Source organism: Odontesthes bonariensis, chromosome 6 (genome assembly GCF_027942865.1).
Source record: "Odontesthes bonariensis isolate fOdoBon6 chromosome 6, fOdoBon6.hap1, whole genome shotgun sequence".
Taxonomy (NCBI): Eukaryota; Metazoa; Chordata; class Actinopteri; order Atheriniformes; family Atherinopsidae; genus Odontesthes; species Odontesthes bonariensis.
This window is the reverse complement of record NC_134511.1, coordinates 2,529,725-2,545,315: the sequence shown is the minus strand read 5'-3', so window position 1 is coordinate 2,545,315 and position 15,591 is coordinate 2,529,725. Positions and strand designations below refer to the sequence as shown.

Here is a 15,591-nt window from a genome sequence, read left to right as displayed (position 1 = left end):
TGGAGTCAAATGAAAGATGTAAGAGTGTAAAAAGGGTTTTCTGAGCAAAACGTCCTTATTCTGACTTTGGGATCAGATCAAACATGTTTTCAGTCTGAATGTGACACCACATTTCCTTCTTTATCTGCAGATTAGAGAAAATAATGAAGAAAAGTCCGTTTAAAGGAGCTCAGGTCTGAGAGACTGAAGAGATTAATGATGTCGTGTCAAACACAGGAAGATGAGATGAGATCAATCACAGATGTGAAGAACAGATGTTCATCAGAGGACATTACATTCACATCACTGTTCAGTTAGAATATGAGTTCAGTTGGTGTTTATAGTGCAGATTGTCTGATTTTAGTAGAACTGACTTTACGTTTTCTCTCATCACAGACTTGCTGGTTGTGATCTCTCAGAGACTGACTGTGAAGTTGTGGCCTCTGCTTTAAAGTCCAACCCCTCCCATCTGAAACAACTGGACCTGAGTAACAACGACCTGTCGGATCCAGCAGTGAAACATCTGTCTGCTGGCCTGGAAAGTCCAAACTGCAGACTGGAGGCTCTGAGGTCAGTTCACTGCAGCTCTTTTACTTCTTCTGTTTTAGTTGAAATGATTTAGTGATATGTGGAAATATCCAAACGTTCAGTGTTACCACATGTCTGAATGAATCCTCCCTTCCATCCTTTTCACCTGCCAAAGCAATTCTTTCCTCACTTTCACAGACTGAAGCATAGCTGTTCCTTAGAAAAATCATCCTGGTAAAAAACATTTTTCTTCAGCCATAAAAGGAGAGAAAACACTTTAGATCAGAGGTAAACATGGAGCGGCTGAAATGTAGCTTTGACTCACCTTTCTGGTCCATCTGAGAGATGTTTGATCAGTAAAGTTTGGAAAGCTGGATGAAGATTAAACTGCAACAAACTGACAGATCTGCTGCTGCTGCTGCTCATTTGAACAGGACAAACGTGCAGAGTTCAGTCACTTTAACGCCAACGACTCAGTCTGCTTTGGGCTTTAGCCTCCACCCAGTAATTAGTGACAGACTGGAGGAAATGGCAAAGCGCTGACTCTGCACTTTATTTTAAACACGAAGGAGGAAAAATCACCAAAGTTGAGAGGATCACATGCTAAAAGAATCCATCAAAAAGTGCAGAAACCAGAGAGGAATTCAGAATTACACCACAGAAGAAGAACATGCTGCACACACTCATCTCAGTACCGTATTTTCCGCACTATAGAGCGCACTGGGTTAAAAGGCGCACTGTCAATGAATGGTCTATTTTCAAACTTTTTTCATATATAAAGCGCACCGGGCTATAAGGCGCATAAAGCGAAACAAAACAGTGTCGTTGCTGTTACCTGGCAGTTCAGTGATGATTCAAAAACGAAACTTATAAAATCGGCTCGGCGCATGCGCAAAACCACAAAGTAGCAATTCTCGACAAGTAGCACAAATCGACCAGCCTTCGTCGTGAAAGCTCGGACCACAGAGACTGATACCTTAGCCCAGGCATCCACGATCCATTGGCAGATAGTAGCGAAAGTCGCCCGGCGCTGTCTCCCTCCCTTGGTGAATGTGTGTTCGCCTTCTGTCATCCCCTGCTCCCACGCAGCTCGCAGTTTAACTTTGAACGCCCTGTTTACACTGATACTCATGTCCCGTGCTAACGCTGTTGCCTTCAGACTGTAGAGACGCTTCTACCCGCTGCTCTCTGTTCAATAACCCACTGTTCAATTTTGTTATTATTATGGTGAATCACAATATATATTACTCCGCTACGCTCATGACTACCGTAATGCTGCGGTGTGGCTTTGTAGTTTACCAAAGTCTTACTAAAACATTTTGACAGAGCGTGTACCACACAAAATCGCTTCGGGGTCCGTAAGCTAACAAGAATAAATCCATATATAAAGCGCTCCGGGTTATAAGGCGCACTTTTGTTTTTTGAGAAAATTATAGGCTTTTAAGTGCGCCTTATGGTGCAGAAAATACGGTACTTATTTCCCTTGCTGCTCCTTCCAAATGTTCATTCTTGCTTTACTAGTGGTTTAAATAAATGTGGTAAAATAACTGAATCATTTCCAAAGATGAGCACTAGTGGCAGAGCCGGATCCAAATATGATATTTGGAAAGGCACATATAGCTGATTAAAGTCAGTTTCAGCCTGCATCCTGTTGGCTTCAGTTCACATGTTTTATTCTTTCTTCAGATTGTGGGACTGCAGGTTGTCAGAGATCAGCTGTGCTTCTCTGGTCTCAGCTCTGAAGTCCAACCCCTCCCATCTGACAGAACTGGACCTGAGCTGGAACACCATCAGTGACTCTGCAGAGAAGGAGCTGAGCAGCTTTCTGCAGAGTCCACACTGTGGACTGAAGACTCTGAGGTCAGACACCATGTTTTAGTTGTGTGTTCAGATTACTATGATGTGGAAGTTGTGCTGGTCTTCATGGTAAAGTCTGTGTTCTTCTTCAGGGCTTTAGTTGATGAAATGATGATCTATTAACCCATTGAGGCCGGGAAAGCATTGCCGCATTTCTACCTTTAAAGCCGGGGGCGCTGTTGCCTTATTCTACCTTTAAGGCCGGGAAAGCGTACACGTCTTTTTTCCTGTATAAGGGTTGTTTTGCACCAATTTTCTTCAGATACTTTTATTTTCTTACATTTCTCCATACTTGGCCTACCTGGGGTTGAAAGTCTCGATAAATGCGCAGCGTTTTAGCGGGCATACACCGGCTTTCAGAGAGTGTGACTCATATTTTGAGCAACAAAAATATATATATACATAATTTATTTTAATATTTCAAGATCACAATAATCTTCCAATTTAGAACTACAATAAAAAAAAAAGTTTAAAAAAAAAAAACACAAATAAAATACACTTCAATTGGATCCTTTTTAAATTTATTTTCCCAAGCCAGGCGGAGCTGCAGCATCAGGATGAAAGAACCGCATGCGGCTCCGAAGCTGCGGCTGATGTAGCAGAAAGGTGTGATTCTTACAAACTCAGTGTACCGAGTATATAACGTAAACTCACTTTGAAGTAGTGCAGCAGGTCTCTGCAGGTGAGTTTTACTCCTCCAATTTCTTTTTCCACCAGATTTTCAGGTGACAGAAGTGCTGGGATGAGGTTAACCAGCATAACAGCCATGTTTTCTACATACAGGAAAAAAGACGTGTACGCTTTCCCGGCCTTAAAGGTAGAATAACGCAACAGCGCCCCCGGCTTTAAAGGTAGAAATGCGGCAATGCTTTCCCGGCCTAAATGGGTTAAATAATAAGAAAACAGTGAATCTGTCAGACAGAAACAAATCTAGAATCACTGGCTGATGCTTCCAGAGGTCCAGAGTTGCTGAATATTTCCAGCAGCCCGTTAATCAGCTGAGACTAACAAACTCCCCTCCAACTCTGTTGTTAATGAACAATCTTTGACTTGGTTAGAAAACAGCTTTCATCACAGCAGCAGTTCTCTTCAGTCAGATTCATTCATGATGACAAAATGCAGCCAGAAAGCTTCTCCCACTGATAACTGAAAGGAAATCACTTTCAGTTGAGCTTTATTTCATGAATTCTATCAATAATTCCCTGTTACACAATGCCAAGGCCCACTGAAGGTGATGCTGACATTTAGTGACTGTGTGGGAAACACAGAGAAGAGTTTATCAGAAGAAGAATAACAGGATTGGACGATGGCTGAGAGAACAGCTGTTGGCTAACTTGTTGCTAGGTAACGGCAGATGGAAGGAAGCTGTGAGTGTGTGTGAGCAGCTTTCCATCAGGTGAGAAATGTGTGAAAACATGCAGCAGAGTCAGTGTTTGATAGCTGTGCAGCCAAAGAGAAGCTGAACAGGTGAAGTGCTGCGACCCTGTGCAGGTGAGCCCAACACAGACACAAAGGATGATCACTGAGCTGCCATGCAGGAGGGGGGCAGGGGCTGCTGCATCACTGCAGATACATGCTGTTCTGTTCCCCTGCCGGCTGTGTGCCAGCTGTTCCAGCTGTTTCATTCAGTCAGAGCTCAGAGAGCTGTGAGCAGCATGTGAGTGAATGCAGGCTGAGAAACATCAAGCTTCATCACTTTCTGTGAGAAACAAACAACCAGATTCAAAGTGCAGCAGAAGTTTATTTCACTTTGATGTAAAGTTCATTCTTCTTTCATAGGTTTTATTAACACTTTAGTCCCATTTGTCCATATTTAAGATGTTTTCTGTTTTCAGATTCACAAACTTTCTGTCAGATTCTGAACTCTTTTCCACCTTCTGACCCGTTTTTTCACTTTCAAACTTTTGCTGCTGACCTGCTTTGAAAGCCCGGACGTCAGCTGACAGGGGGGTTAAATCCTGACTGCCAGAGCAGCAGAGGAGGCTGAAGGGACCCCCATCATGCTGCCTTCAGGGACTGTGGGAACTGCAATCCTTTCTCAGACACCTCCTGCACTCTATATTTCCATGAGTGCTGGTGAAAATAACCTGCAGCTCTGACACACTTTGTTAATGTCAGCTGGTTCTGTCAGCACTCAGCACAGATCAGCTGCTCATCCTCCATGATGGACAGCAGCTGGTTCAGAGTCCTTTTCTCTGTTGGCTTCAGCTCACATGTTTTATTCTTTCTTCAGATTGGAGGGCTGCAGTTTGTCAGATACCAGCTGTGCTTCTCTGGTCTCTGCTCTGAAGTCCAACCCCTCCCATCTGACAGAACTGGAGCTGAGCGGGAACATCATCAGAGACTCTGCAGAGAAGGAGCTGAGCAGCTTTCTGCAGAGTCCACACTGTGGACTGAAGACTCTGAGGTCAGACACCATGTTTTAGTTGTTTGTTCAGATTAATATGATGTGGAAGTTGTGCTGGTCTTCATGGTAAAGTCTGTGTTCTTCTTCTGGGGTTTAGTTGATGAAATGATGATTTTTTTTTAAATCATGTTTTATTCTTTATTCAGATTGAGGTTCTGCAGGTTGTCAGAGATCAGCTGTGCTTCTCTGGTCTCAGCTCTGAAGTCCAACCCCTCCTCCCATCTGACAGAACTGGACCTGAGCAGGAACAACCTGAATGAATCGGCAGTGAAGGAGCTGTTTGAGCTTGTGGAGAGTCCACACAGCAAACTGCAGACTCTGAGGTCAATAGAGGGTCGGAGGTCCATGCAGCTCTCAGCAGTATTTTATCAGACTTTATTTATTATTTATTCTATTTATTAAAGCTGATTGCAGCTGAGGAAGAGACGCTCTGGAAACACTCGTTTATCTCCTCTCTTCTTTCTTCTTCTCTCTACAGCTGGGAGTGATGAACAGGACGATGTGAGCTGAGAGGATGATCTGTGTCCTGATGATCCACAGGATGAAGCAGCAGCAGCTTGTGTGCAGAGAGACTCTGACTTGATGATGATGATGATGATGATGTGTTTGTATTCTGTGTTTTTCTTCCTTTGGAATAACCATGTTAAAGTTGGGTTAGAAATGATCAGTAATGGAAACGATCCTTAAACCTTCAGTTCCATCTGAACTTAAAGAAAAGCCACAGTCTAAAGTTTGACACACGTTTTATTCTCTCGGCTTCATTTCTGCCTTTAAAAACTGACTTTTAATCTTTTAATCTTTAAATCCATCAGTGGAAATGAGAAGCTGTCGGTGTGATTCAGTCAGAGACGACTGAGCTGATGGAAATGTGGGAACCTGAAAGGAACATTTGATTATTATTATTGTTACTGCCTCCCAAACAGTTGGGAAAGATGAAGAAAATAGTGATGTGGCAACACTTTTCTGTCCCGGCAGTCAGGAGGATGTGCCAGCTACTTCTGTGCCGGGTGAAAAGCTGGAGGGGTCGTAACAAAGAAGAGGAACAGACTGAAGCCCAACTCAGCTGAAATCATCTTGTTGTTAAATAAACATCTTTCAACCTTTCTATAAATCTTACTAAAGCATATCTCTATTACATACAGTATTTTATGATGGCACAATCACGTTATAACACAAGTATATTATTAATGTCTCTAATTAAACAGTCAAACATTTCAAGATGCACATGGAACCTTTATTGTTCTGCAGAACAGTGTCTCTGTTTTATAACACCCGGCCCTTTAAATGCTGTGTTGAAGGGTGGCCAGCAGATGGCGCCATCATTAATTTGATCAAATTCTTTGAAACACTGAACCGTTTCAACACGATGGCTTCATGTTGGTTCAGTGGTTCAGAAAGCTTTGGTTTCTCCATCGCTGGCAAAGATTCACAGAGCAGGACACAGACGGCCTTTATTTTACAGCAGATAAACAGGAAGGAGGACCTGCAGCAAGGACCCCAGGCTGGGACTGGGACCTGGACTCAGGAAACAAACCATGTATGAAGGTGACTTCCAGCTGTTGCTCACATTCAGAAGATGTCAGACTGCTGTTTGTCCTTGTTTGTCCCTTTTTGTTGGAGCTGCAGGGACATCAGTGCTGCTCACTCTGCTGTGGAGCAGAAACCAAACAAAGATGCTGCTTTGCAGGGCCGTGCAGAGACCTTCGGAGGGGCAGGTGCTCAAAGTAAAAAGGGGGCACATGGAGCACCAATATGAAACACTCCTTTTGTTTTTGCTTTAACGTCCTCTCCTTACGGGGCATCTCTGCAGAATGAAACATGATTGATAAACTATAATCTGATGCACATAAAACACACAGTGACATTTCATACTTTTTCAGGACATAAACTGTATAGCTACGAATTTGCTCCATGGTGCCCTTTCCTGCTCTGTGACCAATGAGCTGACAGCATATTCACACACAAGAATACGCTCATCCCATTGGTCGAGGAGTTACTGTTGCTCGCGGAGAAGATAGCGGAAGACAACAAAGCAGCATACACGGCAGTTACGCCGACAGTGCTTTAAGCAGTGGGAGACAAAGCACTCAACTACAAGTAAAAGTCATGTAGTTGAGTAAAAAAATTTACTCAAGTTAAAGTACTGAAGGTTTGTAGTCCTTTTCCCAATAACTTCCAGACAAGTCTCCTTCCATATGCTTTTCACGCTGTTCCAGTACTCGTTCACTGATTGTTGTTCTTCTTGCAGGGCTTGAAACCTGTTCTGAAGGGTGGTTTTATACAGCTCAGTTGTTCCAATGTCCTGGAACAGCTGGATGTTGAACTTTGTTCTGTTCCCAGAGGGGGTATTGCAGCGCTTTAGCTTGAGTTGGAGTTTTGCAGCCACTAGGTGGTGGTCTGACCCGGCGTCTGCCCCCCTCTTCACTCTTACGTCCAAGAGAGACCGTCTGAACTTTCGGTTGATACATATGTGATCAATCTGGTTTTCAGTAGTGTGGTCGGGAGATATCCAGGTGGCTTTATGAATGGGTTTATGGGGGAATACGGTGCCTCCTATGACAAGGTTGTTGTCAGCACAAGTGTCAGCAAATCTTTCCCCATTTTCGTTCATGGTGCCAAGTCCGTGTCTTCCCATGGTCAGCTCGTATCCATTGTTGTTATTTCCCACCTTGGCATTCATGTCGCCTATGAGTAAGGTTAGGTCTTTTTCCTTCCTGGACTGGAGTAGATGTTGTAGTTGGTTATAGAAATTATCCTTTCTTTCCTCCTCGGTATTGTTGGTAGGTGCATAGCACTGTATGATTTGAAGGTTGATTTATTTTTTTTTTTTATGGGTGGTTTTGAATCTTGCCGTGATGATTCTTGAGCTGATGGGCTCCCAGCTGATGAGGGCCCTTTGTGCTTCTTTGGAGAGCATGAGTGCCACTCCTTCTGTGTGTGGTGCTGCTTCCTCTGCATGTCCAGAGTAGAGTATGGACTCACCACTGGCTAGTTTGACTTCACCTGTCTGGGTCCATCTGGTTTCGCACAGGCCAAGAATGGAAACCTTGTATCTGCTCATCTCTTTAGCAATGACTGTTGTTTTCCCTGCTGTGAACATGGTCCTGATATTCCAGGTTGCGATGTTGGTCGGTTTCCTAGGGGATAGAAGATTCCGCCGCACCCTCTCCGGACGGTTTTCGGTGTGCGACTTCATTCTCTCTTCCGCTTGTATGCTTAAACCACAAACCTTGGCTGTCAACAGAAACCTTGAAGAGAATAGAAGAAAGGAGGGCCAAAAAGGACACACTCAACAAATGCAAAACACGAGCAAGGAAAGCAGCAGCCCAAAAAGACTATGAAGAAGCAAACAAGGAAGTGAGGAAAAGCGCCAAACTGGACAAGAAAAACTACATTGAGGCTTTGGCAAGAGTAGCACAGGAAGCAGCAGCACAAAACAACCTCAAGGAACTCTACATGACCACCAGGAAACTAGCGGGGAAATTCAGACAGATCAACATACAAATCCGGGATAATGAGGGACGACTCCTTACCACTAAGGAGGAACAACACCAAAGATGGACAGAACATTTCAGCGAGCTGTTGAATAGACCACCGCCCGACCAAGTCATCGAGATTCCACCAGCAGCACACATACTCGAGATCAACTGTGCCCCCCCAACAAGATCTGAAGTAAGGATGGCTATCAAGATGCTACGACGTGGCAAAGCAGCGGGGCCAGATGAAATTCCAGCAGAGGCCCTACAGGCTGATGTCGAAACTGCAACCACCATGCTCCACACACTCATCAGGAAAATATGGGAGGAGGAGGAAAACATACCGGCAGACTGGAAAGATGGGCTCATAGCCATCATCCCCAAAAAAGGAGACCTTAGAGACTGCAACAACTACAGGGGGATCATGCTACTATCAACACCAGGAAAAGTGTTAAACCGCATCATCTTAGAAAGACTGCGAAAAGGTGTTGACGATGAGCTGAGAGAACACCAAGCGGGTTTCAGAAATGGAAGATCATGCAGTGACCAAATTGCTACCCTCAGCATCATCATAGAACAATCGATAGAATGGAACACCTCTGTCTACGTCAATTTTATCGACTTTGAAAAGGCATTTGACAGTGTAGACCGTAAGCTGTTATGGAGTTTAATGGCACACTATGGAATACCCACTAAATACATAAACATCATCAAGAGCTCATATCAGGACATGCAGTGCCAAGTGCTCCACCAGGGACAAACACAGAAAACATTCACCGTGCTCACTGGAGTGAAACAGGGATGCTTACTTTCTCCTTTCCTTTTCCTCCTATGCATTGACTGGATCATGAAACAAACAACCCACAATAAAAAGACAGGCATCCAATGGAGTCTGACAGAACAACTAGAAGACCTGGATTTCGCCGATGACATTGCTCTACTCTCACACAATCACCAACAGATGCAAGAGAAAACCCAACTGCTTGAAAAGAACGCAGCAGGACTGGGGCTCAAAATAAATGGAGGGAAAACCAAAATAATGCGAGTAAACAACAAAAGCACAAGTCCCATAAACATCAGGGACAGCCCATTAGAAGAGGTAGACAAATTCACATACCTAGGAAGTGTAATTGCAGTGGATGGTGGAACAGAAGAAGATGTGAAATCAAGAATAGGGAAGGCAAGAACAGCATTCAACATATTAAATAAGATCTGGAAAGCCAAAAACATTTCACTCAACACCAAGCTCAAAATCTTCAACTCCAACGTCAAAACAGTGCTGCTATATGGATCAGAAACCTGGAGGACCACCAAACAAATCACCAATAAGCTGCAGACCTTCACCAACCACTGCCTAAGACGCATCCTCAGGATCTTCTGGCCCAACTGCATCAGCAACACCAGCCTGTGGGAACGCACCAAGCAGGAAAAAATAGAGGCACAGCTCATGAGGAGGAAGTGGAGCTGGATTGGACATACCCTGCGAAAAAACAACACAGCTATAACCAAACAGGCATTAACATGGAACCCACAAGGCAAAAGAAGCAGAGGGAGACCCAAGAACAACTGGAGAAGGAGCACAGAGATGGATGTAAAGAAGAGGGGACTGTCGTGGAAACAGCTGGAGAAAATGGCACAAGACAGACGAGGGTGGAAAGTCTTCATCAATGGCCTATGTTCCGAAAGGAATATAAAGGCCTAAGAAGAAGAAAGTACTGAAGAACTTCCTTTTAAAAATACTTAAGTATACAAAAGTACAAAGTACATTTTCTAATATCAGTACATTGCTGTATTGTTTTCTGAATGCTTTTACAGAACCATGTAACTCTGAAACCACTTAATGTAGACTTTTTGCACCACTCTGCTACAGAATAGCAACAGCACGGCAGCTCTGAGCTAACAGTGCAACAGTACGCGTTCATCCATTCATTGGGCCTCATGCAAGAACATTTTCATATTTTTATTCTAAATTTCTTTCACTTTTTTCATAAGAAAGTCTCCTGCGAACACACCACGTCAGATTCAACAAAACGCTCTTAACTTCGGAAAAAGTGTAAACGACCTGCGTAAATGATGAATCCAACCTGCGTATTTAAGGGGCACGAGGATAGTAGATTTGCATACTCCACACTCAAAATTATATCATATCAGGCTGTGCTTCCTCGCTCCTGTGCCAGGAAGGGTTGAGTGTTGAGTCATGAGAATACGGGCTCTGAGATTAAAGTTCTGCTTTCAGAGATCCAGAAAGAACAACTTTAGGGGCTCTGAGACTGAAGTTCTGCTTTCACAGATCCAGAAAGAACAACTTTAGGGGCTCTGAGACTGAAGTTCTGCTTTCACAGATCCAGAAAGAACAACTTCTGTCATTTTAGCAGAGTCAGCAGTGGAATTACGGGACCTGCTAACGGCAAGAAATGGAAATTATTACGAGTGCTGTTAATTCTGTGTTACCTGTAGTTCGTAATGTCACCGAAATAAATAAAAAAATAACGAATGGTTTAATATGAAAATTACTTTTAAAAAAAAATGTCTCGCCCTGGGCAGGCGCTTGATGACTGCAACTAAAGCCGTGCAATCAGTTGTTGCCTCATCATGATGGCTCTTCGATGGGGCGGTCCATGAGGGGGGTCTTCTGGCACCTTCTGGTCTGTCTGGGCGGGTTCAGGTAGTGGGAGACCCTCGTTCATGGCAATATTGTGCAAATCTGGCATGCCTTCTCTGGGCTATAGAGCAGTTTGCCCCCGCTGTATCGAGACACACCCACCTGGCCTTCAGCTCGCGGGTGCTTTGATCAGGGTCTCCGCGGATCCTTAAAAAGTATTAAAAAGTCTTAAATAAAAAATACTTTTTTTAAGGTCTTAAAATGTCTTAAATTTCGCCGATTTTCGAAGAGTGGCATTAAATTTCATCTGGGCGAAATGAAAGAAAGATATGTCTGGAGAGACGATTTTCTATCGCTCTGTGCACAATAATGGCGACCGCTGACGTTTTGTGTGTGCGCCAGTACTTCCGGTGAAAACTTCCGGTGATTTGACAGCTAGCGCGTCAGGTTAGGGCCAGTGGCCGTAAACAAAGGTTAACTTATAGCCGAGAAGAAAGATGATAATATAACGTAGCTAAAAAGACTAGCTTTCTTCAGTAGCCTAATGCTTACCGATTTAGCAAGCCTAGCAGCCTCGTTGCTAATGCTGGCCGCAGTAACGTTACCAACCATACCCGACGTCAAGGAGTTGGCTGAGCAGGGGGAAGATTATGGGGCTGGCAGAGTTAACTTCATAATGGGTGAGTGCAGGTTTCATTCACTTGTTTTCATTCTTTCACAGGATTGATTCACTTCATTGGTTTATCCGATTGCTGGCCGCCGAGCCATTATGTGTCTGGGTTTGTGTAGGTTACTGATAGTCAGGTTGTGAGCGTGATGTGTGGGTGAGTGTGTATTTTTTCTATGGGTAAGTGCCATTGACTGTATGAGCGGTCTGTGCTCGTTTTTATTTATTTGATTAGATTGGAGATACTTTATTAATCCCGAAGGAAATTAAATTTTGTTGTGTGGTTTATGCAATGCAAACTCACTGTCCATAGTCTGTGCTTCACGTGAGTTGTCCAAAGTTCTGGTTTAAGTTAACTTGGGTAGTAAAATTGTTTTGCTAGTTGTAAAAGCACAGTAGACATAACTCGAAAATTAGGTTCAATTATGGATTTATTTTGCTCAGAGCCTCAGACAAACACAGACAAATGGCAGCGAAAACACACTCCTTCGCAGAGGTGTGACAATTGGGCACGATTGTCCTGTAGTGTGTGGTGTTCCCTTGTGCGTTCAAATCTTGTGCGATCATGTTGACACACTGATTCAGTATCACTGAAGCACACATTTCACACTGGACTTTTTTTCAACACCGAACAGCCTAGAGTGTAGTTTTTATATATATTTTTGCCGTGGTAATGGTCTTAATTTTTATTCTTAGAGGTCTTAAAAGTCATTAAATTTGTTGATTAAAAAATGTGCAGATACCCTGTTTGATGCGTATATGTGTCACGTGCTCCAATTATGTTTGGCAGTCCAGCCACAGCATGAAAGTCCCTCTTAATTTGTACTTGTTGGACAGCGGTGTATGGTAATCTGATGTACCGTGGGTGATAAACTGATGAGAGCTTTGATGACCAAGGGGAGCGCACGACTCACAGAGGACTGGGACACCCCCGATCTGTCTCCAATCTCCCTCTGAAAGGTTCCAGTCAGGGGTGGAGCAGTGATTTTAAATGTGGGGGTGTTCCAGGGGGGGACACATGAGCGTCACATCAAGCCCATAGACACCACGCTGAAGTTGGCATCCGATTCGCAAATGAAATGGATGGGCATAAAGGGCCATTTCACTGCATTTTTGCATTTTGATCACCCTAAACTGGGTCCTGTATAGAAGCTACAATAGTTAGACCACTCAAATATGGATGGAATTATTCTAAAGAGGCTATAGATTCATTAAACCCTTGTTTGGGATTTGTGAAACCTTTTTCTGATTTGTGAAAATGCAGAACAGGGCCATTTTACTGCTTTTTTTGTATTCTCATCACCCTAAACTAGGTCCTATATGGAAACTATAATAGTTACACTGCTCAAATCGGGATGGAATTATTCTAAAGAGGCTATAGATTCATTAAAACCTTGTTTGGAATTTGTGAAACCTTTTTCTGATCTGTGAAAATGCAGAACAGGGCCATTTTACTGCTTTTTTTGTATTCTCATCACCCTAAACTAGGTCCTATATGGAAGCTACAATAGTTACACTGCTCAAATCTGGATGGAATTATTCTAAAGAGGGTACGGAGTCTTTAAAGCACATTGTATGTTGGTGCACTACGAGGGTGGGCAAATCATTAAAATAACACATCCATGGGGCAAACGGGTTTACCTTTGGAAAATGTGTGGGGGGGAGGGATCATATTGCTGTAAAAGTGGGGGTGTCGAAACACCCCCATCCCCCATGGGTGCGACGCCCATGGTTCCAGTGGCCAAAAATCCAAGGGTGGTGAGGACCTGGACGTGTGGTGGAACTGGGTTTGATCGGCGGGTTTCTCTTTGGAGTTGTGGCTCCAGCAAGCTGCATATTTACAGCAGCACAGTCCTTGGTGATCTAAATCGCGATGTCAGCCATTCGTCTGTCTCCACACGGTCTTGGAGCGCACGCTCTCTTCCAAGAGCCTGACGCGCTAAGGCATCCAAAAGCAGAAAGTCAGCCGCTGGTTACGCTTCCCTTTGTCCTTGTTATATACAAAGTCAGATTAACCTTCAATTAGTGTATAATTTAAGTCAAACAGAATAATGTCAGCATCATTCTGGGGTATAATGTATATATTTATTTATGTTTGCTTCAAAGTGATTAAATATACAATCCATTAGTCAAGCAAAGTTGATGTGAATAACAGCGGACTATTTTAGGAAACTCCTACGACAGGTCTGGATCACTCGTAAATTCTGTTCGTACCTGAAAGAAAACGTAAAATACGAAAAGATTGGTGAATGCGCAAATTCTCTTAAAACACTCATACGACCCAATGACTCTGACGGGATTTGAACACGCAACCTTCTGATCTGGAGTCAGACGCGCTACCGTTGCACCACAGAGTCCCATGAAGAAGAATAAATCCCTTCTGAATGAGTCAGGTCAGCTCTATATCAGAGCCTCTGGTAGGAAACACTGCACATATTCTACAATATTCTACAGATTTCTGTTGGAAGACGAAGAGCCTGCCAGTTTGGGAGGCAGAGCCTTCAGTTATCAGGCCCCTCTCTGTGGAACCAGCTGCCAGTTTGGGAGGCAGAGCCTTCAGTTATCAGACCCCTCTCTGTGGAACCAGCAGCCAGTTTGGGAGGCAGAGCCTTCAGTTATCATGCCCCTCTCTGTGGAACCAGCTGCCAGTTTGGGAGGCAGAGCCTTCAGTTATCATGCCCCTCTCTGTGGAACCAGCTGCCAGTTTGGGAGGCAGAGCCTTCAGTTATCAGGCCCCTCTCTGTGGAACCAGCTGCCAGTTTGGGAGGCAGAGCCTTCAGTTATCAGGCCCCTCTCTGTGGAACCAGCTGCCAGTTTGGGAGGCAGAGCCTTCAGTTATCATGCCCCTCTCTGTGGAACCAGCTGCCAGTTTGGGAGGCAGAGCCTTCAGTTATCAGGCCCCTCTCTATGGAACCAGCTGCCAGTTTGGGAGGCAGAGCCTTCAGTTATCAGGCCCCTCTCTGTGGAACCAGCTGCCAGTTTGGGAGGCAGAGCCTTCAGTTATCAGGACCCTCTCTGAGGAACCAGCTGCCAGTTTGGGAGGCAGAGCCTTCAGTTATCAGGCCCCTCTCTATGGAACCAGCTGCCAGTTTGGGAGGCAGAGCCTTCAGTTATCAGGACCCTCTCTGTGGAACCAGCTGCCAGTTTGGGAGGCAGAGCCTTCAGTTATCAGGCCCCTCTCTATGGAACCAGCTGCCAGTTTGGGAGGCAGATCCTTCAGTTATCAGGCCCCTCTCTATGGAACCAGCTGCCAGTTTGGGAGGCAGAGCCTTCAGTTATCAGGCCCCTCTCTGTGGAACCAGCTGCCAGTAAATGTCCGGGAAGCAGAGCCTTCAGTTATCAGGCCCCTCTCTGTGGAACCAGCTGCCAGTTTGGGAGGCAGAGCCTTCAGTTATCAGGCCCCTCTCTATGGAACCAGCTGCCAGTTTGGGAGGCAGAGCCTTCAGTTATCAGGCCCCTCTCTATGGAACCAGCTGCCAGTTTGGGAGACAGAGCCTTCAGTTATCAGGACCCTCTCTGTGGAACCAGCTGCCAGTTTGGGAGGCAGAGCCTTCAGTTATCAGGTCCCTCTCTGTGGAACCAGCTGCCAGTTTGGGAGGCAGAGCCTCCAGTTATCAGGCCCCTCTCTGTGGAACCAGCTGCCAGTTTGGGAGGCAGAGCCTTCAGTTATCAGGCCCCTCTCTATGGAACCAGCTGCCAGTTTGGGAGGCAGAGCCTTCAGTTATCAGGCCCCTCTCTGTGGAACCAGCTGCCAGTTTGGGAGGCAGAGCCTTCAGTTATCAGGACCCTCTCTGAGGAACCAGCTGCCAGTTTGGGAGGCAGAGCCTTCAGTTATCAGGCCCCTCTCTATGGAACCAGCTGCCAGTTTGGGAGGCAGAGCCTTCAGTTATCAGGACCCTCTCTGTGGAACCAGCTGCCAGTTTGGGAGGCAGAGCCTTCAGTTATCAGGCCCCTCTCTATGGAACCAGCTGCCAGTTTGGGAGGCAGATCCTTCAGTTATCAGGCCCCTCTCTATGGAACCAGCTGCCAGTTTGGGAGGCAGAGCCTTCAGTTATCAGGCCCCTCTCTGTGGAAC

The 15,591-nt window shown here is 44.9% G+C and overlaps 1 protein-coding gene and 1 non-coding gene across 10 annotated transcripts in view; one reads left to right on the top strand and one right to left on the bottom strand.

Moving 5' to 3' along the window:
- Positions 1-15,591, top strand: part of LOC142381821 (protein NLRC3-like) — a 126,490-nt gene that overhangs the window by 59,504 nt on the left and 51,395 nt on the right. For 5 of the 9 annotated variants that reach the window (XM_075467068.1, XM_075467065.1, XM_075467063.1 and 2 more), the window contains 5 exons: positions 376-549; positions 2,194-2,367; positions 4,598-4,771; positions 4,918-5,131; positions 5,250-5,989. The exons of 1 other annotated variant lie outside the window; for it this stretch is intronic. In XM_075467068.1, coding sequence (XP_075323183.1) covers positions 376-549; positions 2,194-2,367; positions 4,598-4,771; positions 4,918-5,131; positions 5,250-5,276 — 763 coding nt within the window. In that variant the 3' untranslated portion in view covers positions 5,277-5,989. Of the gene's footprint in view, positions 1-130; positions 244-375; positions 550-2,193; positions 2,368-4,597; positions 4,772-4,917; positions 5,132-5,249; positions 5,990-15,591 lie in introns of those variants that run through there. 3 more of the 9 variants (XM_075467067.1, XM_075467066.1, XR_012769902.1) reach the window with 3 other exon arrangements.
- On the bottom strand, positions 13,802-13,873 carry trnaw-cca (transfer RNA tryptophan (anticodon CCA)). The gene has a single exon. It is a non-coding gene; the product is annotated as a tRNA-Trp (tRNA).